At 38.5% G+C, this 22,757-nt stretch overlaps 2 protein-coding genes across 6 annotated transcripts in view; both read right to left on the bottom strand.

Annotated features, from left to right (window-relative positions):
* Positions 1-214: 214 nt before the first annotated feature.
* LOC122447208 (60S ribosomal protein L12-like) lies at positions 215-828 on the bottom strand. Its single transcript, XM_043477704.1, has one exon. The coding sequence runs from the start codon at positions 764-766 to the stop codon at positions 269-271; it is 498 nt and encodes a 165-aa protein (XP_043333639.1). The 5' UTR covers positions 767-828; the 3' UTR covers positions 215-268.
* A 1,457-nt stretch (positions 829-2,285) lies between these two features.
* PIBF1 (progesterone immunomodulatory binding factor 1) overlaps positions 2,286-22,757 on the bottom strand; it is a 223,084-nt gene continuing 202,612 nt past the window's right edge. For 4 of the 5 annotated variants that reach the window (XM_043477698.1, XM_043477701.1, XM_043477700.1 and 1 more), the window contains 2 exons: positions 14,924-15,097; positions 2,286-2,551 (listed from right to left, as the gene is read on the bottom strand). In XM_043477698.1, the coding sequence (XP_043333633.1) occupies positions 2,501-2,551; positions 14,924-15,097 (225 nt within the window). In that variant the 3' untranslated portion in view covers positions 2,286-2,500. Of the gene's footprint in view, positions 2,552-14,923; positions 15,098-21,477; positions 21,506-22,757 lie in introns of those variants that run through there. The other variant, XM_043477702.1, reaches the window with a different exon arrangement.

Raw genomic sequence — 22,757 nt, forward strand, 5'->3', positions numbered from 1 at the left:
AGTGGCACTTGAAATAGAAAATTCACAAATGTCATGCAAAAAGATTTCATACCACAATCTAATTCTGGATTTATTAGTGGTAGGAAATGACAGAAAGAACTGTATTTTTTAAAGGAGTAATTCATATCTAGAAATGAAAGGAAAGGAAAAGGGGAAAAAATAGGGATTTGAAGGGAGAAAGACTTTTAAAATTTCTTCATCACTGCATTTTCTATTTTTTTTTTTGGTTGTCAAATGATCCTTTATTTTTCTTTTTCCTTTGCAGTTCTTAACTAGCTGGGCACTCCACTGTACCACTGTTGATATCATCTATGATGTCATGAGGGTGGCGGCCATCAACATTGCAGCCCACAGACTGGGCGGTCCCCAGGATCTCTTTAATGGTTCCAGAAAGTTCTCTAGCTAGAGACCGGTGCCGCATCTGCCGGGCAATGTTGACGATCTCATCAAAAGTGATGTTTCCACTGTGCTTAATGTTCTTCTGCTTCTTTCTGTCCCTTGGTGGTTCCTTGAGGGCTTTGATGATCAGGGCAGAAGCAGAAGGTACCACCTCAATCTGGGCTTGTCTGTTCTGAATGGTCAGTTTCACTGTAATCCTCAGACCCTTCCAATCACCAGTTGCCTTGGCTATGTCATCACCGACCTTTTTTGGAGACAGGCCCAAGGGGCCGATCTTGGGGGCCAGGGCAGACGTGGCACCGACTTCCCCACCGATGCACCTCAGGTACACGACTTTGATCTCGTTGGGGTCAAACTTAGGCGGCATGGTGGAGGCGGCTGGTGTCGGATGAACCCGGATTCGGGACGACCGAAGAAAGTTGCACCCTCGCCTCCTCCTAGCCGAAAGCCGAAAGCTGCATTTTCTATTTTTAAAATTAGCTCCAAATTTTCCTGCTTCTGTGTTTTTGCCCACACCATTACTTTAACTTGGACTATCAATCAGTATTCCTTTATATTAAAATATGTACATATAACAAATGAAGTTGGACTGAACTAAATTATAAAATGCTTTCAGATAAATAACTAGAATTGAAAATAAAATAGACATTCTCTTCTAGCATTTTGGAAGGAAACAAATTATGTCTACATGTTTAGTTTTAATGAATTATAAAGGTATCTGGAATTAGAATGTGTGCCTGAGAGAGGCTAAACAAACAAAACTTTGTTGCAGAAAATCACATTTTAAATGTATCCAAATGAAATAAAAGGGAAGCAGCAGATTAGGATTTTTAGGCCAACAGTAGATTTACAAGTGTATATTATTATCAAAGGCTTTTTCTGTTCTCTCACACTCAACTAACAGCTTATGACACTTGTAAACTTTCAAAGAACACAGTGATCAGATAGATTCTTTTCTCATATCTACAAGGATAATCACTGATGAAATGTGTATCAATGGTTCTTCACTAGGAGTTAAAGGGGACAGAGAGGGTTTTGATTGTCATAACTGGGGGTGGGGGTGGGTGGGAATGCCACTTTCATCTAGTGGTAGAGGCCAGAGGTGTCGGTAAAACATTCCACAAAGCGAAGAACTGCCCCCTACTCCCTTCCTGAACAAAAATTATCCAGCCTCTATGTCAACAGTTGGAGAAGGAAATGGCAACCCACCCCAGTACTCTTGCCTGGAAAGCCCCATGGACAGAAGAGCCTGGCAGGCTACAATCCATGGGGTTGCAAAGAGTCAGACACAACTGAGCGACTTTACTTTACTTTTACACGTTATGCCAACAGTGGTTAAGAAAATCTGATACATAAAAATATATTTCTTTTTCTTTCTCTTTCAATCCACTTCTTTCTTCTAAATTGTAACTCTTGAATAAGAAATGGAGCATATTTTATGACAATAAAAATAGAAAATGCTACTGATTTTTTCTCATTGACTAGGTATTTGGTCCATACTGCATCTGAATCAGCACTGTTTCAACCAAAGTAATAAGACACTTTTCACCAAATTTTTACTTGACCAATGGAATAATAGACTTTGTAAAGGATTGTATTGGTGAGCAATAATATGAAATGTAAGAAAAAAACAGACTCCAAGAAAGAATCAGCAATTCATATATACTAACATGATATTTGACTACCATTATCGGGCATTTGAAATGCTTTCTAGTATTCTTCACAAATGATTATTAATTTAAAAATTGTAAAGTGTCTTGGTATTTGTGTTATGACATTTAACAAAACTTATGTAGTTAGGAAAATATTCACCAGTATAACAGCTAACCAAAATAGTTATAAGCCACATGTTTAAAATGACTCAAAGAATCAAGAAAGTTCCAAAATTTAAATCATAATAGAGTACACTATATTTATTTTTTAACAAAATAGATAAACCAAATATTTACATTTTATGTATTTTGATTATTATGATAAAATTTGTTAATTTAATGTTCAGTTAAAATAAACTTTAAATTAGCTATTTAAAAAATGTCAAGTACATGATTAAGATAAACTTCTTGCTCATCAGAAAAAGAACTTTGGGAATCTGTCCAAAACATTAGGTCTTCATTTTTTGTATCTTAGACCACTCAGGTGCTTCTTTCTTGGTCTGTGAAAAAAATAAAAGAATAAAAGAAAATTAAGTAAAATGCTTATAAGAAGGACAAGAGTACAAGAGAAGCAATTCAAAGAACTAAGCACCTATATACGCTGGGAATTTTTCTGTAAAATTATAGTAAATAATTGCTTTCTATAATTCAGAAGGATACTTAAGGGCAAAGATTTTGCCTTTTGTCAGAAATAATCTCCCACTGGAATGTCTATTAAAAAAACAGACAGCTGTGTTTTCTGGCTTAAAGTTTGCATTTAACATACTCTACAGAGGTGAGCATTTTATGAATTGATTCTATTTTTCAAAGAAAATTATAAAAAAACCAAGGCCACAGCTTCTTTTTAGTTGTCTTATCTATCTATATAGATACTCATTCACTCAGTAGTTACTTAGTGAAGAATTTCTAGATCTAAATCATTGTGCTTTGGGTATTCTGAATTGTTAAGTATAGGTTGGCCAAAAAGTTTGTTTGTTTTGACTGTATGATCTTATGCTGACCAACCAGAGTACTTCTTGGGTTTACTGCTCAATCATTTCAGTCCAAAAGAGCCTGGCTATACAGAGTGGTAACAAAGGAGCAGGGAAGGTGGGGCTGTGAAAAAACTCAGAAATCTGTATAAGGTACTGATTCCAATCAAAACATCTTATTTTATATAATAAATCACATATGCAATTACTCCTTTCCCACTTATATCTCCTTAAAATTATGAAGAACCACATTCCTAAATACATAAAAATATATGTACACTGACATAAGTATGATAACTTATAATTTTATCTTTCTCATATGCCATAGCTGAATGCACAAAATATTAGAAGTGACATCAATGGTCAGCTCCTCTTGACCTTAGCCATGCCCTTGGCCACCTTCGGTTACCACCAAATACACCAGTAGTCCCTCCATCTCCTTCCTCAGACCCCATCTGTATTACCATAGCCCTAACTTGAGCTACAGATACTTTTACATAACGCCTAAAGGCAACTAAAATTCAGTATGTCAAAAGGAACTCCCCCAATCCTCCATGTTTTGTCTTGGTGAATGGTACCATATTTTGTTCAGTCATCTAAACCAAAAATTTTGATTCCTCTTCATCTTAGCTTTCTTCTTCTTTTTTTTTTTCACTTGCTGTCTTCATTCTAAACAGTCCTTAACATTTACAGAAATCTTTTACATTCCTTATTCTCTTTCTTCCCTGGTGGCTCAGACGGTAAAGCATCTGCCCACAATGCGGGAGACCTGGGTTCGATCCGTGGGTGGGGAAGATCTCCTGAAGGCAATGGCACCCCACTCCAGTATTCTTGCCTGGAAAATCCCATGGACGGAGGAGCCTGGTAGGCTACAGTCCATGGGGTTGCAAAGAGTCAGACATGACTGAGTGAGTTCACACACATATTCTCTTTCTACCTTGACTCCAAAAGGCTTACCTTGGGCCTTTATTTCTGGCTTCATTCCTGCAAGAATCCTAATTCTGATTTGACTATCTCTTCTGTTCATCACCTACAATCCTTCCAAGCTTATCTTTCTAAAATGTAAACCTGCATTAAAACACTTTAGTAGTTTGTCTTTAATAGAAAGTCCAAAGTCCTTAGTATTAAAGGTGAAAGAAACCTTCAGGGTGAAACTGGGAAAAGCCAGGCTTTATCTTCCAAGAGAATTCAAAGGTGACAGGGGCTAACCAAATCTAAAAGAAACCAAAGTACAAACCAGAAGGCTAGCTGATCTGCTAGAGGAGGAGTTAGGTTCCGTTCTGAGAAACTATGATCTTCAGTAAGTCATGATATAAACTGGTTTTAACTGGGGCTCGAGGATAAAAAATGTGAAAGCAAATTGTATAGACCAAGAAAAAGGCACAGAATTTGTACATCTACATTTTCTCAATCAACTGATACTAAAAGTTCTTTTAGTATTATGTATGTATGTGTGTGTATGTTTAGTCGCTGAGTAATGTCCGACCCTTTTGGGACCCCATGGATTGTAGCCTGCCAGGCTCCTCTTCCCATGGGACTTCCCAGGCAAGAAAACTGGAGTGGGTTTTCATTTCCTTCTCCAGGGGATCTTCCTGAACCAGGGATCAAACCCACATCTCCTGCATTCGCAGGTGGGCTCTTTGCCATTGAGCCATCAGGGAAGCCCGTTAAGTATGTATGGTTGTGGTTGTTCAGTCGCGAAGTCGTGTCTGACTCTTTGCAACCTCGTGGACTGTAACACGCCACGCTCCTGTGTCTTCCACTGTCCTCAGATTCATGCCCACTGAGTAAGCGATACTAACTAACCATCTTATCCTCTGCTGCCCTTTTCTCCTTTTGCTTTCAATCTTCCCCAGCATCAGGGTCTTTCCCAGAGTCAGTTCTTCACATCAGGTGGCCCAAGTATTAGAGTTTCAGCAACAGTCTTTCCAATATATATTCAGGGTTGATTTCCTTTAGGATTGACAGGTTTCATCTTCTTGCTGTCCAAGGGAGTCTCAAGAATCTTCTCAAGCACCACAATTCGAAAGCATTAATTCTTCGGTGCCCAGCCTTCTTTATGGCTCACAGCTATACACAACTACTGGTAGCTTTGACTATACGGACATTTGTTGCAAAGTGATGTCTCTACTTTCGAATATACTATCTAGGTTTGTCACAGCTTTTCTTCCAAGGAGCAGTGTCTTTTAATTTCATAGCATGCCAGTCTCCATCCACAGTGATTCTGGACCCCAAGAAAGGAAAATCTGCTTCCATTTTTTCCCCTTCTATTTGCCATGAAGTAACAGGACCAGATGCCATGATCTTGGTTTTGTGAATGCTTAGTTTCAAGCCAGCTTTTTTACCCTGCTCTTTCACCCTTATATTAAGAGGCTCTTTAGTTCCTCTTCATTTTCTGCCATTGGTAAATAAAACTTTTGATATTAAAAAGGAATCTTAAGACTTATAAAGGACAGAACAAACATTTCAATGGCAGATTGTCCTTCTTGATGACTTCAATCTGTATCTGGTCCATTGCAGATCATTCTCTCTCCATCCCCTCTTCCCAATACCTTCTTTCTTCAGATGTGTTAATGAAGTAGCTTTGTCACAGTCAAGTGGGCCTCTGTCTTGGGGATTAACTGCTTTTCCACTTCATAAATGAACTTTTCAATTCTTTTGTCATAACCATTTAAAACTGGTTTCACAGCTTGCTCCCATAGGACTAACATTTGTTCCTTATTCATAAGTTTTTGGGGAGAACTTCACTATCACTGTTGTGTTCAAACTACACTGAACTTAGAAGAGAGAGGCCTTTGGGATATTGCCCAGACTACTTCTCTAATCCTAACTCTGAACACTTTACTACATGAACTGAACTGTTTGTAGTTGAGATTATTTTTTAAATAACTTATTGAACACCTATTTATATACTGGGTCCTTGTGTTAGGTTATACAGATACAAAAACGAATAAAGGATTCCCTGGAAGTCCCATGGTTAGGGCTCTATGCTTTCATTGCAGAGGACCCCAGTTTGATCCCTGGTTGGGGAACTGAGATTCCACCAACTGCATGGCCAAAATAATAATAATACCCTACGGCATGGCCTGCTGGTTGCCTGGGTTACATCTATTTTCCTCTTCTGAAACACAGAACTCTGATTTTATTATGAGAGTCATGAAAAACTACATTTATCAGCCTCTTGGCTTCCCAGGTGGCACAGAGAAGAATCCACCATTGCAGGGGACACGGACGGGTTCAGTCCCCGGCCTGGGAACATTCCATATGCCCAGGAACAACTGAACCTGTGCACCACAGCTACTGAAGCCCGCATGCCTAGAGCCCATGCTCCAAAACAAGAGACGCTCCCGCAAGGAGAAGCCGTGCACTGCAGCAAGAGAGTAGTCCCCGGGCTCCGAAACCAGAGAAAGCTTGCCTGCAGCAAAGAAGACCCAGCGCAGCGAAAAACAAACAAACAAATAAAGCAGTGTGTACATGTCAAAGAAAGTAAATAAATAAAAATGTTTCGAAAAAAGCAGAAACACTGAAAAAGGGTATAGTTTCCAGTGTGAGCTACCCGGACTCTGCTGTTAACAGAAAGTCACATATTTTATTGGATATTTTGTACTCTAAAATAGAAAAAAAAAAAAGTAACAGGAACTCATTTCCTACGTTAATAGCAAAGCAAGTTTCCATTGGAATCTATTTTACCTGGGTATACTGACTTAATATTAAGATAATGATGAAATTTAGCAAAACCCAGCTGCTCAAAACTCTTGAGCATTTGGTTTTATTTCTTTCAAGTCGTAAGTGTCACCTTCTTGAGGAGGCCACCCCTCTCTATTCCTCACTCCCGTTCTTGTTTTATTTTTTCCTATAGCATTTGTCAATTTTCCAATTTCTCCACAATTTGTTTTTTGGTTTGCTTGTCGATTTATACTTTAATTTTCATAAAAGAATGTAAGTAAGCTCATGGGAGAAGGAATTTTTATATCCTTATTACCTCTAACAGTGCTTGGCATAAGGTAGGGGCTCAATAAACATTTTTTAAAATGAATGAATGATGTTAGGGTTAGCTATGATAGACACCTCTCAGTTCTGTTTAAGTCTGGCTATGAATTCTCACGAGAGTTTATATTCAAGAGTTGCCCCTATGCAATGTGAAAGAAAATGCCACTACAGTAATGCCATAATATGGCTCCAACTAATCAGGTAACATCACCATTTACAAGCAAGGTGGGCAGTATTAATGATTCTAAGTAACACTGCCATTACTGAATGGGAATGATAGTAACCAGTAAGATACGGAAATAGCGTATTCTGTGGTATGAACTCAAGGCATGCTCAGCCTTTGTACTGGTAAACTTCTGCCCTCAGTCACTGTCTGAAACTCAGGTTACCCGGGAATAACTTCTCATCTACATCAGTATCTATTATCTAAACACTAGCAAAAGTCAAACAAATTCCTTGGAGATAATAGTGATTCTGGAAAGCTGATTTCAGATCCTTACGACACATGCATTCTCTGTTTTTAGATATTGTGTCAGTAAGGTACTACCCATTAGTGATGGCTCAAAGTTCCAGACACTAGAAGTTTCTAAGCCTTCACCAACTCCTGATTAGTACTGAGCAAACTACATTAAGATACATCACGGACTGGCAAACTATGGTCCATGGTCTGTTTTTGTATGGACTGCCTGCTAAGAATGGATTTAACATTTTTAAAGAAAGGTAAAAGACAAAACAATATGCAATAGAGATGGTATGTGCCTCTTAAGGCCTAGAATATTTACTGTCTTGTGCTTTAAGGAAAAATCTGCCAACCCCTGATAGATGACTGCTAAATAAGGTGGGCACAAAAATCCAGATACAGAACTAACTGCTTTTTTAATTCCACTCTTTTACCTATTTAAACAGTAGTGTTTCTTTTATGTTACTATCTTAAAGCTGTTTAGCTTTCTACCCATAAGATGGTATCTTAGGTAACAAATTTTGTTATGCCTCTTCAGTCATTAACAGAGTTAATGTTCTGAGGAGCATCTTTATTTTCTATTTCACAGTTGAAAAAAATTAAGATTCTCAGAGGTTCAGTGATATGAAACCCTTTTCATAATATATTTTATATACAAACACATTAGACATATATTAGACATACAAACTCCTGAATTAATTCATTAATTTTTGGCTGCTCTGGATCTTGGTTACCGTGCATGGGTTTTTTCTAGTTGCAGTGAATGGGCTTCCCGTGTTGCGGAGCATGGGATCTAGAGACCATTGGCTCAGTAGGTGTGACACACGGTTTTAGCAACTCTGTGGTATGTGGAATCTTCCCGGACCAGGGATGGAAACTGTCTCCCCTGCATTGGCAAGCAGATTCTCATGGGACCACCGGGGAAGTCCTACACATACAAACAACTTAGAGTGAATTTTCGTACTGGGCAGATAAGTTTTAATTGCTCAGTCGTGTCCAACTCTTTGCAACCCTATGGGCTATAGCCTGCCAGGTTCCTCTGTCCATGAAATTCTCCAGGCAAGAAAAATGGAGTAGGTGGCCATTCCCTTTTCCAGGGGATCTTCTTGACTCAGGGTTTGAACCCAGGTCTCCTGGGTTCTTCTTTACCATCTGAGCCAAAACACTGCTTTAATTTTCTGAGCTGGTTTAGGTTAATTATATTTGTAACTTTATAGAAACAGTACAAATTAGTGAAAACCTCCCATTATTAGTGGTGTTAGCAGGCCCTGAAGTAAACTGTATTCCAGATCTAGGAAAGAGCTCAGGGGGCTGTGGTTAAAAACAAATGATGGGATTAACTGGAAACCAACCAGAAGTAATTTACTGTTACAACGTGATTCGGGAGATAAAAACTGATAAGATAGCTACTTTTGTATCATCCAGAAACAGACAACTAAAACATTAATATATAACTTGGGGATTATAACATTGAGAAGAATGCTGACTGATAAATGCAGACACAATACGCCTGGTGGATTATTCCTGGAATCTAGAAAGAGAGCTAGAAATTAAGAATCTATTAATGTTCAGCCAGCGCCACTTTTTTGAAGTAAAGAAATAACTATGTTTAGTAGATATAATCACTGTATTTTGAAAACAAAGATACAGACTAGGAATCAAAGAAACAAATATTTACGAGTCCTCAAAGGCAGGGCTCAATTGAAATGAGTCTAGGAGAGTCGACCAGCTTTCCTACCAAGGAAGTGACTAAACGAGAAACTGCCCCAAATCATGCAGTGCTCACAGCTCTACTTCCATGCTTACTAAAAAGACTCCTTATTTCTAATTTAGCTCACAGCTACATTACATCAGAAAGAGGTTGCTATTACTATTCCTGAGAGCTGAAATTACAAAATTACTTTTAAAAATGTAAATAGACATAGCTAGATATCTTGAGGTCTGAGCATGTTCTGATGAGATAAATCTAGATTCAACATGAAATAGTGAAACCAGAGCTTCCCAAACAAATGTGACAAGAAAGCATTAGAGGTATGATGAGCAACTGGCCGCCGAGCCTTCAGACATGGCTGGAGCTGCTTCAATCTACTAGCAAAGTTCACTTACCCTATTTAAAATATTATGCTTATTCTGCATACATTAGACACAATAACTCCCCATTTCCCCTGCTTTCTGGTAACCACCATTCTAATAATTCCTGCCTCTTTGAATCAGACAACTCTATGTATACCTTATTGATGTGTATTTTTCTTTTGTCATAAGAGAAAGCATTAAGTGGTGAAATGCCTAAAGTCAGGCATAAGAATGTAGTAGGAGAGGTGTAAAATCAGATTATGAAACATTCTCATTTTGAATAATGAAAAGGATCAAATTAGAAAATGTTTGATGAATATTACACTCTCTGTCCTTGGAATTTCTCACTCATTAACCCTTACTTTTCTTGTCAAATCCTAGACATTCTTCAAGATCAACCTCAATGCTTTCTTTCCTGGCGCCCATCAACATCATATTATTATTATTATTATTTTTTTTGGAATTTTCATAGTAATTTGTATTTCCTTTAAAAGAGTCCACCCAATTTCACCTTTTACTATTTTCATTTTTGATCTTAGAGGACAAGCATCTTTAAAGCTGACTTTTTTTTAACACTTACTTCAAACTTTTTAATGTATTTATTTTTATTTTATCTTTAAAATTATTCTTATTTTTTAGCTACACAAGAGGCATGTGGGATCTTAGTTCCCCAACCAGGGACTGAACCTGCACCCCCTGCGCTGGACCGAGAAGTCCAAAGTTGACTCTCTCTTCATGAACAGATGCTCTATAATGCTTAGGTCCTCCATAGAGTCAGCACACATGTGTTCAACTTAACTTACTTGAATATGTTTTGCCTTCATATGACTACACATAGCCTTCTAAATCACTTCTTGAGAATCAAGTGGTTTATATAATCATTTTTGTAAAAATTACATAAATGTAACTTACCCATTCAACATACACTAGCCAATGACGTAACCAGTATAAGCCAAGACCTGGACGCTATCATGAACACCCTGTAATTCAGACCCTTCAATTACCTACTTGTGCTGCATATTCTTACTATGTTCCCTTTTCTATTTGGAGATTCAGGTTCTTTCTTTTTTTAATGCCTACAATCCCTGGTGGCTCAGCGGTAAAAGAATCTGCCTGCAATGCAGGAGACACGGGTTCGGTCCTTCAGTCTGGAAGATTCCCCTGGAGAAGGAAATGGTTACCATTTCGGTATTCTTGCCTGGAGAATTCCATGGATAGTGGAGCCTGGTGGGCTACAGTCCATGGGGCTGCAAAGAGTTGGACATGACTTAGCAACCAAACCACCACAATCTACCTGGAGACAAGACTAACAGTGGGGTTGCTAATATATATTTAAAGAAAGTATTGACAAAATAATGACAATGATATGAATCCTGAGTATAAAGGTATTTTGGGAAAGGAACAGAAAACTAGCAAAAGACAGTTCCATGCTGCTCTGAGAGGAGAGGAGAGTTGCTACAAAGAGGATTCAAATAGTTCTTGTTCTCTTCTAGGAAGGGGGTAGGTAAGGCTCGGGACAAAAACGGCTAGGACAGCTAAAACCACCTTGAAAGAGAAAGCAGATTATTGGTGGGAACAATGTGTGAGTTTCGGATGAAAGAGACTGAGCGGTGTTGCCTGACGCAGAAGCAGCACATCGTCTTACGAGTTGCAGCTTTCACTTTCCTGATAGTTTATTTGTTGTTCTTCAGCTGCTCAGTCGTGTCCGACTCTCTGTGACCTCATGTAGTTTATTTAGTTCAACACTAAAACTCCCCACAGAGTTTAAACAGCTAAGACGATAATTAAATTGGGGAGGCAAATAACTGTTTCTTTAAGTCCCATGTTACCAAATATTTATTATCTGCTTTGATCACGTGCTGTGTAAGGCAATGGGAACACAGCTTCTTTCCTCAAAGCACTTACACTCTATGGTTTAATTTAGTCTTTGTTCGTCCATCAAAAATGCCTGAAAAATAACCCTGCCAACATGTGTGATTTCAGCAGTCGAGAGTTTTCCTACAGAATACAGTTTGTGGGAGACACTTCCCTGGTGGTCCAGAGGTGGAGAGCTTCCTTCCAATGCAGGGGATGTGGGCTCCATCCCTGGTCGGGGAAACAGAGATCCCATGTGTAGCAGAGCAACTAAGCTTATGTCCTCCAACTAGAGCCCAGGTGCCTCACTGGAGACCCTGAGAGCTGCCAACTATGGAGCCCATCTGCTCTGCAGCCTACGAGCACAACTAGAGAGAAGCCTCTAGCTGCTAGGAAAGATTCTAAGTGTTGAAGCTAAGACCTGACACAGCCAACCAAAAAAAAGAAAGACATTAAAAAAAAATGCACCTTGTGGGGTTGTCTTTGTATGTAAATATCACAGGAACACTGCAGAGCATTTATATGATTTTAAACTTCTGTGAAGAAAAATGTCGTAAGCTCTTATTCTTCCCCCTTCTCTTCTCCAACTCGGCTCTACCTTCACCCTGCAAGTGTCTGTTGCTCAGTCATGTCTGACTTTGTGACCCCATGGACTGTAGCCCACCAGGCTCCTCTGTTCACGGGATTTTGCAGGCAAGAATACTGGAGAGGGTTGCCATTTCCTCCTCCAGGGGATCTTCCCAACCCAGGGATCGAACCCGGGTCTCCTGCACTGCAGGCGATTCTTTACCATTTGAGCTACCAGGGAATCCACCTTCACCCTACTGCCCATTTAACAGGGGCTTTGTGTGTTTTCTTCATATTTTCAGTGTATATATAAACACGCACCTATCCATCCCTCCATTATTGAATTTAATATTAGGGAAAAGTACCAACAGCAAATAATTTCAGCCGAATAATTTCAGCCGAAGGATCTGGAAGTAAATTAGAAATGTTCCATTTTAGCTATAGAACCATAAAATTATGTAATGATTAGATCTTACTTTCAAATATTAGCACCATAAATTCCTATTAACAAGATCAGAGAAAACATAAGAAAAGCATTGCTATGGAAAATTGAAAATACTCAAAATAATAACTGTAGAAATTATGATGCTTTAAGATAATCATGGATGCTAGTATAAAAGAAGTCCGGGCCTCATTTCATGTAATCTTACTCCTAATTTTATAGATAAGAACCAGTTCAGGGCATTTCAGTGACTCGTCCCAGGTTACCCGGTCAGTTCCCATTCCAAATTCTACATTATTAGCAACATAGTCTTGATTTCACTGGTTTATAGCATGAGCTCTCAGTTTTCATTAGGACGTAGCTGAGATTACACCTCTTTTGAAAGATTTTCTCTAGTATATAGGAAAAAGATTATTGTAGAAAAAAAGAAAATACAGATAAGCATAAAGGAGGAAATAAACACTACTCAATTAAGACTTTATATTTCAAATCTTCTTAACTGTCTTCTCTTTGTAAAACCTTATCTTGACATCCTGGAGAAATCTGTTACTTTTGTACCGGTGACAGTCAGGATTTCAGGATATCAGAATCAGGTTACCCACCTAAAGTCAGACGTGTAGGAGGTCAGGGTCAGAAAGAGTAGTTCATTGCTTGAAACAGAGAAGGGTCAGAAAAGCAGACCGGAGTGTGTGATAGGCTTAGGGTATGTGGCTGTGCCATGCGGTTTTCATCCGACCCTGCACTTCCCATTAGCACCTATGTATTCAATCTGCTCTCTTCTTGCAGACTATAATAATAGACACATCACAGTGTCTGCCATAGTCTTAGCTGACTTTCTGAGGAGAGCATGCCTAGCTGTAGCCCTTCTGAATGAACAGCCCTAGGCAGCTTTCTTTGATACCAGATGATCCCTGGTCCATTCAGTAAGGGCAGCCATTCAGTAGCTGGCTAATAACCTTAACACGTCTTGCCACAAGAGGTATACATTCCCCAATAAGGAGGAACTGTGCCGATTCAATTCTTGCTTTTGGAAAATACAGAGAGAACTAGTTAGAAGAGAACAGATTAGGGAAAGGATGCAGAGAAACATGTCTCAAGACAAGGAACCGTGAGCAAGTAGATAAGGAAGTGGAAACTATGAGTGAGCAGACACAAGGAGAGAAACAGTGAGAAGCCAAAGGACCACTACAGGAAAAGATCCGTGGACTCAGCCGTGGAAATCCACAGAGCTGCCTTGTTCCCAGGCTGGTCAATCTAGATTTGCTGTTTTCTCCACTCTGTCAGCTCAGTCTATTGCCACATAGATCCTTATGATAATTATCCCTTATTTCATTTAGATTGTAACTCTGTCATTTTTTTGAAAAAGGAGGTTGAAATATGTAATCACCAAGCAATCTCTCACATCTCATTGATCTTGAGTAGCATGTTCTGAATGTATAATGAAACAGCTTAGATCAGAAGTTCCCATACTTGACCGATTATTATAATCATCTAGGGAGTTGAAAAAAGTTTAAGATTCTGGGGACTCATTGACTCAGAATATCGTACAGAAAATCTTTCTGGCTTTGAGTCTCTATGCTCAGATGGTTAAAACTCATGCCTCTTCTGAGAAATTAAGGCATGGAGGGGTAACCGTGTTGAAGTAAAGTGAAATATTTAATAAAGTTACTCTTAGTTTGATTCTGTTAAATTCTCATTACTTATTAAAATGTCATTTTCAATATTTCATAATTTATTTTCTCAGCTTTTAGTCCAAATTTTTCTAATTTCTTGTTTTTTTGACTACTTTCTGTGCACATACATTTTTACATAATAATGCATTTCAGTTTTTTGGTTTATGTTAATATGATTGGTTTTATACTTTACAAGAAAACTCCTTACAGCAAAATACATTATTTTACAAATAAGAGGGGATAGGTGATATTTTACATCCTTTTTATTCTCATGTAAATTTATAAATGATGCAAACAGGGAATTCCCTGGCTGTCCAGTGGTTAGGACTCAGCGCTTTCACTACTGAGGGCTGGAATTCAATCCCTGGTCAGGGAACTAAGATCCTATAAGCCATGCAGCACGGCCAAACAGCAACAAATAGCAAATAGCAACAAACAAACAAAAAACCCCCAAAACAAACTTCTTTTTGCTTATCTGCATTTTCTCTTTTTTCTATAATAAACTTTCTTTTATATACAAGAGAAAATCTTTCAAAAGAGGTATGATCTCAGCTACATCCTAATGAAAACTGAGAGATCATGCTGGAAACCAGTCAAATCAAGAGTTTCTGATTTGTTTAAAATTTGTCCCTGGAGAATGGAAGATGCTGTATTAAAGCTAATTACTGGGCAAATTCAATATGCTAACTATAAAAGGGACTAACGCAGATCTTTCAAGGCCCTCTCGTAAAATGACTATAGTTAGTCTGAAACCAATATGAGTGAGAGGAAGGACATTTAAGTCAAATATATTTAGTGAAAACCAAAGACTAACATTCTAAATTAATTTTTGTTGTACTTACAAACAATGTTGGTTTGGGTATAAATACATTGTCTTCAGGTTCTTTAGGTGCATTCAAAGTCTTTGATTTCTGATTTTCTGTCACATTTTTGGATTCCATTTTAGTGAAAAGTAAGTTGTCCTCAGAACGCTTACTACGCATGTGAGTGATAATCTGTTTCATTGCTGCCAATTCCTGTTGATATATGAAAATAGAAGAGGAAGGCAAGTATGATTTTAGCAAGCAGAACTCATGATGTTGATGTTAAAACATTTATTTTTTTTCTTGAAGTAGAAAAAACAGTTGAAACAATTACATTACATAAATGAGGAAAGTTGTGAAAATAACTACTTATTAATGTTCAATAATGATGCACAAAAATCTCATAGTTGTTAATACTGTTAAAAGATAAATATATCATTCCAAAGGGGAAAGAGGGGGAGGGAGAAATAGGATAAATAGGAGTATGGGGTTAAGAGACAAATACAATAGTATTATCCTGTTATATATAAAGGAGATCAGCAACAAGGATTTACTATACAGCACAGAGAACTGTATTCAATATCTTATAATAACCTATGATGGAAAATAATCTGAAAAAATATACATGTATAACTGAATCACTTTGCTGTACATCTGAAACAAACACGGTATTATAAACCAACTGTATTTCAAAAAAAATATTATTCCATAGTCTAGTGTTTCCCAAATTTTTCAGAACTTTGGAATCACCTGTGGAGCTTAAAAAAAAAAACAAAAAAACTGATGCCTGTGTTCCACCCTGAGAGACTGAGAGATAATTGAACTGGGGTGTAGCCTTGGCTCTGAAATTTTTAAAGATCCCCAGGAGATTTTAACAAATTTGGGAGTCATGGGCATAGCTACGTCCCCCGGTAGCTTTTCTACACATACTTGATAAACAGATTATTTAAGTACTTAACTTTTTCTCTTCTACCTCTTAAACTATCCTACCAGCCTTTTTTGAAATCTTGCATGAAGATGCAAGGGAAAAAGTCTGAAAATCTTTTTCTTGTCTATTAATCAGCAGTTCAAACAATAAGTTTAATGTAACTTCAGGATTTCTTTAATCATGTTGTTCCCAGACTAAAAGACAGAAAACAAATTTATGGTTACCAAAAGGGAAAGTTGGGGGAGGGATAAATCAGGAATTTGGGATTAACAGATACAGACTGCTATATATAAAACAGATCAACATCAAGGATCAACCGTATAGCACAGGGAGTCAGAATCACTCTGCTCTACACCTGAAACATCGCAAATCGACCAGAATTCAGTAAAGACACAACAAAGCATATTACTCCCTCTTCTTCTGCAAGTGAAAACCTGAGTTAGCTCTATCGGTCATTGTTTGAACTAAGGATTAGTTATGCTGAACTTCTTGAAAAACCCAGATCAAAAATGTCCCTCATTCTCTCTTCTACATCTATTTTGTCATTTCTTTTCCCCGTAGTCAAATCTTTAGCACCACACACTAACTAGTGGATATTTATGGTTAATTACTAAATTGACTTGATCAAACACAAGTATATGGAGAGAGGGCAGACTAAACTCTTCTTTACCTTATTCTCTGTAGAACAGTGGTAGGCTTTGTTGGAGGTAATTTTCTCCTATGATTTTATTTCATCTTCGTGCCAAGACACAAAAGTTACAGCGATAGAAAATGTTCTGCTTCCTTCTACTAATCTGTTTATAGACATCAGCTCTGTGTCGGAGCAAGTTCCTACAGGCCTTTTTTTTTCTGGCTGTCATTAGTTCTATTTAGAACCATCTAGCTTGAGTGGGTATTTTAAAACAGAGCTGTTGAGTTTAAGCCACAAAGCCTTAATAACTCGCAGGGCCAAGAGAGGAGCTAGACGAACGATGCCAGAATCCTCTCTTTTCTGCAGGAATGGGGCTGGCTTGGCCAACGCACATGAGGGTGTGTCTACCTTCAGAAACTGCCAGTCTGATATACTATTTAAAATTGGCTGTGTCCTGTCTTAGTTGCTCTGCAGCATGTGAGATCTTAGTTCCCTGACCAGGGATTGATCCCTTGTTCCCTGCATTGCAAGATCGATTCTTAGCCACTGATCCATCAGGGAAGTCCCTGATATTTGAGTCTTTTGAGGACTCAGTGCTTTTGAGGTTACGTTACTTCCTTTATATGCTTCCCGATAGTGGAGTGTGTACCACTGATTTAACGTAAAACATGTCTGGTGTTACAGTAGATTTCAGCTCCTGTTCTAGTCACCATGCGGTAAGCAGAAGTCAGAGGGGAGATAATGGTCCCTCAACCTATCAAAGGAACATTTTTTATCTGAAAGAACCTCCTTTTACTAGTCATAACTTTTGTATCTTGGCATGAAGATAAATTATTAAGAAAAAAATTTCCTCCAATACAACCTAACACTATTCTACAGACAAATAAGTCCAGGGAATCATACCTTCTGAGAGCAGGGAAGGCAGAGGCGGTGAGGATGAGGAGGGAGAAAACAACGGGGATGCGGGGGTACCAGGCAGAGGGCTTTGGCTCCTCAGAGTCCAAGAGGAAGTCAAGCTTTTGTTCTCTTTGGCCTCACCTGCTGCTCATATAGGAGCAGTTACAGGTAACAGATCACTTCTGATGCTGGTCAGGAGACAGAAGGGACACTCACAGGTTTTTACTTTTAGACTCAGATGACCCCAACCGAGGGTGTTGTCACAGTACTACTGCTGTTCATCTGACATGTTAGCACAGCTTCTGAAATCTAAGTAAAGAACTCTGGAAAAGCAACAGAATTCTGCAAAATCCCTATTAGGGCAATACACAGCTACAATAGACACCAACATAAGATGCAGTTTTATTATGTTTTCATACAGATGATCTCTTTTATACCAATGGTAAATTTGAACAAAGAAAACTCCACTTAACATCAAATAGTATCAACACCACCACTGGAGACTGAGTGCACAGAAAGCCAAGCACAGGTAGTGGAAATCTTTCAGGATTCGGTCTGAAGTCAAAGACTCACCTATTCCGGACATGATTATTAACTGTGTAAACTTAGGAAATCTACTCTGATTCAATAAGCTTCAGTTTCCAAATTGATAAAATGTATGCTTATCTTACCATTTTGGGTCTTTGCCAGTCTCCTAAGTGTTTGGGTATGTTTATTTTGCGTTTCTCCTATTGTGAGGGTGGGCAGTTTTCCTGAGTCTAAGAATATCACCAACTCAATGGATATGAGTTTGAGCCAACTCTGGGAGATGGTGAAGGACAGGGAAGCCTGGTAGGCTGCAGCCCATAGGGTCGCAAAGAGTCTGACACGATGGAGGCGACTTAGCACACACACACAGGTGATTAACAAACAATGTGATAGTTTCAGGTGAGCAGAGAAGGGACTCAGCCATACTTATACATGCATCCAATCTGCCCCCAAACTCCCCTCCCATCCAGGCTGCCACATAACACTGAGCAGACTTCCATGTGCTATTCAGTAGGTCTTTGTTGGTTATCCATTTAAATATAGCAACCTTGACTTTCTTACAGAGATCTCTCCCCTTCTTCTTCAAGAGTTTCTGCCTTTTTTCTCCTCATTGATGGAAATGCTTTTTTTCCCACATTACCTAAGATTATCTAGCTTCTTAATCATACTGTTTGCTGGGATCAATTTTGTACTGACTGATTTTAAGACTAATGCAAAGTTGTTACTCTGAAATTTCCTTTTATTGCACATCTTGGCATGTTCCATTATTTCTCATCTCTCTCTCTCTCTTTGTCATTTGATGGTAAACAATCTAGTAATTTCATGAGAGGGTACTGTGGTAAAATATTATACTCGTCCTCAGAACTCTGCTTGTATTACTTCTCTGTTTTCTAAAGTCAAATTTCTGGGAACTATGATGCCAAGCTAATCTTGATTTCTTTGTAAGTATTTTCTTTCTCTCGGAACTGTCAATATTGTTTGCCTTTTCCTTGTAAATTTCTGTCTTTTTACCTTTTTCAAAGTTTTAGGAGAGTTTGTTCACTTTTCCTGACATCCTTCTACAGGCATTTTAACTTACTTATAGTAACTTCATGATTTTGACTTCAGCAATTTTTGAAAACACCAGAAACATTTTCTATACACTGCTTATTTTCTATAAATACTAATTTCTCAAATCTTTTTGAAGAAAATAATTACAAAACCTTGCAAGTTCTTTTCTGTCACAGAATTTTTTTGTTTTCTCTGGGGAAGAGTCAGTCCCTCTGTTTATTGTCATTTTTTTCCTCTTGTGCTATTAATTTTCTTCCAGCTTCTGACAGTCTTTGGTTGTGTGTCCCAATTTATGAATGAAGAAACAGACTAAATGTTTTTTCTTTTTGCTGCTAGGGGCCATTCATCTGAATGAGATAGCTGGATATGTGGACAAGAAAATCTGTCAAGCAGGTTTCACTCTAGGGTCCTCAGATGAAAAGTAAGCTCTCTTATCCAAAATTACAAAATGTGGAATGTCTTATTCAGGGACACTTCTTTTTGGTAGTCCTAATCAATTCCTGGCAAATGCTCCATTAATTTAGAAAGTCATTTGTCAAAATATTTCTTTTAATTTCTGCTTTTTAAAAATCATAGAATCATTACTCATTCACTATAAAATTCAAGTACAGCACAAGTGCCATGCCTCAATTCTCTTTTCCTTATACCACTTGTTTGAGACCTTTGAGATTCTCCTATAACAGTCTGATTGATAATAATATTCATTAGTTCTGATATGTTTTCTAGTGATCTACAAAAACCTAATAGGATATATTTCATAATTCTAGTATATCAAATACATAAGAAAATTATCGTAACTTCAGGAATGAAGGAACCATTCATTAAAATGAACAAATGTAGAACTGAATCCGATTATATGACTGTAACTTAAGATAAAATAAAAACAAAACAAAACAATAAAAACCCCACTGCAGTACTCTACTCCTCAAAGTGGAAGAGTTAAGGACATTCTCATGAAGCGTCCAGATGATGACGATGTTGAAGATGATGACTGTGCAAACACTCTATAAGAGAGATAAACTACTCTCTTGAACATGAACGCACATATCTTGGTCATTTAGTATAAACTATTTGCATAGAGGGTGGCATATTAAAAGAGCTCCACTGCAGAGCAGCTGCTTAAGAGTATTGCACGGTTGATGCCAATAAATGGCTGAAAGTTGTAAACTCTGCAAAGATGTTGGCAAGGGGACACATAGATGGCATTTCTTGATGAAAATAGCTCTAAGAAGTATAATGCAAACTCTGTGCTCCACTGGAGGCTACACTGAAGTGCTCTTTAGAGGAATAACAATGCATCTGGCAGTGAAGTCAGCATTCTGTGCGTCTTTCTTACCTGAGCTAACCCGAGGTAAAAACCAACCTTGTTTTAAACCAAAACAAAAGAGTCCGAAATGCAGTACTTGGATGCAATCTCAAAAATAACAGAATGAACTCTGTTCATTTCCAAGGCAAACCATTCAATATCACGGTAGTCCAAGTCTATGCCCCTACCAGTAATGCTGAAGAAGCTGAAGTTGAATGGTTCAATAAAGACCTACAAGACCCTTTAGAACTCACACCCAAAAGAGATGTCCTTTTCATTATAGGGGGCTGGAGTGCAAAAGTAGGAAGTCAAGAAACACCTGGAGTAACAGGCAAATTTGGAGTACAGAATGAAGCAGGGCAAAGGCTGATAGAGTTTTGCCAAGAGAACGCATTGGTCATAGCAAACACCCTCTTTCAACAACACAAGAGAAGACTCTACACATGGACGTCACCAGATGATCAATACCGAAATCTGACTGATTATATTCTTTGCAGTCAAAGATGGAGAAGCAAAAACAAGACCTCAGCAAAAACAGACTGGGAGCTGACTGTGGCTCAGATCATGAACTCCTTATTGCCAAATTCAGACTTAAATTGAAGAAAGTAGGAAAAACCAGTAGACCATTCAGGTATAACCTAAATCAAATCCCTTATGATTATACAGTGGAAGTGAGAAAAAGATGCAAGGGATTAGATCTGATAGACAGAGTGCCTGAAGAACTATGGAAGACGGAGGTTTGTGACATTGTACAGGAGGCAGGGATCAAGACCATCCCCAAGAAAAAGAAATGTAAAAAAGCAAAATGACTGCCTGAGGAGGCCTTACAAATAGCTGTGAAAAGAATAGAAGTGAAAAGCAAAGGAGAAAAGGAAAGATATTCCCATTTGAATGCAGAGTTCCAAAGAACAGCAAGAAGAGATAAGAAAGCCTTCCTGAGCGATCAGTGCAAAGAAACTGAGGAAAACAACAGAATGGGAAAGACTAGAGATCTCTTCAAGAAAATTAGATACACCAAGGGAACATTTAATGCAAAGATGGGCACAAAAAAAAGGACAGAAATGGTATGGACCTAACAGAAGCAGAAGATATTAAGAAGAGGTGGCAAGAATACACAAAGAACTATACAAAAATGGTCTTCATGACCCAGATAATCACGATGGTATGATCACTCACCTAGAGCCAGACATCCTGGAATGCGAAGTCAAGTGGGCCTTCTGAAGCATCACTGCAAACAAAGCTAGTGGAGGTGATGGAATTCCAGTTGAGCTATTTCAAATCCTAAAAGATGATGCCATGCAAGTGCTGCACTCAATATGCCAGCAAATTTGGAAAACTCAGCAGTGGTGACAGGACTGGTCAGTTTTCATTCCAATCCCACAGAAAGGCATTGCCAAAGAATGCTCAAACTACCGCACAATTACACTCATCTCACAGGCTAGTAAAGTAATGCTCAAAATTCTCCAAGCCAGACTTCAACAGTACGTGAACTGTCAACTTCTAGATGCTCAAGCTGGATTTAGAGAAGGCAGAGGAACCAGAGATCAAATTGTCAACATATGCTGGATCATCAAAAAAGCAAGAGAGTTCCAGAAAAACATCTATTTCTGTTTTATTGACTATGCCAAAGCTTTGACTGTGTGGATCACAATAAACTGTGGAAAATTCTTAAAGAGATGGGAATACCAGGCCACCTGACCTGCCTCTTGAAAAATCTGTGTGCAGGCCAAGAAGCAACAGTTTGAGCTGGACATGGAACAACAGACTGGTTCCAAATTTGGAAAGGAGTATGTCAAGGCTGTATATTGTCACCCTGCTTATTTAACTTATGTGCAGAATACATAATGCAAAATGCTGGGCTGGAGGAAGCACAAGCTGGAATCAAGACTGCCAGGAGAAATATCAATAACCTCAGATATGCAGATGACACCACCCTTATGGCAGAAAGTGAAGAGGAACTAAAGAGCCTCTTGATGAAAGTGAAAGAGGAGAGTGAAAAAGTTGGCTTAAAACTCAATATTCAGAAGACTAAGATCATGGCATCTGGTCCCATCACTTCATGGCAAATAGATGGGGAAACAGTGGAAACAGTGGCAGACTTTATTTTTCTGGGCTCCAAAATCCCTGCAGATGGTGACTGCATCCATGAAATTAAAAGATGCTTACTCCTTGGAATAAAAGTTATGACCAACCTAGACAGCATATTAAAAAGCAGAGACATTACTTTAACAACAAAGGTCCGTCTAGTCAAAGCTATGGTTTTTCCACTAGTTATATTATGGATGTGAGAGCTCGACTATAAAGAAAGCTGAGAACTAAAGAATTGATGCTTTTGAACTGTGGTGTTGGAGAAGACTCTTGAAGAGCCCCTTGGACTGCAAGGAGATCCAACCAGTCCATCCTAAAGGAAATCAGTCCTGGGTGTTCATTGGAAAGTCTGATGCTGAAGCCGAAACTCCAGTACTTTGGCCACCTGATGTGAAGAACTGACTTATTTGAAGAGATCCTGATGCTGGGCAAGATTGAACTGAAC

The sequence above is a fragment of the Cervus canadensis genome, chromosome 9, assembly GCF_019320065.1.
Source record: "Cervus canadensis isolate Bull #8, Minnesota chromosome 9, ASM1932006v1, whole genome shotgun sequence".
Lineage (NCBI taxonomy): Eukaryota > Metazoa > Chordata > Mammalia > Artiodactyla > Cervidae > Cervus > Cervus canadensis.

Excerpts from the sequence above, each read along its gene's own strand:
- LOC122447208 (XM_043477704.1), bottom strand. The coding sequence starts at position 766 with ATGCCGCCTAAGTTTGACCCCAACGAGATCAAAGTCGTGTACCTGAGG.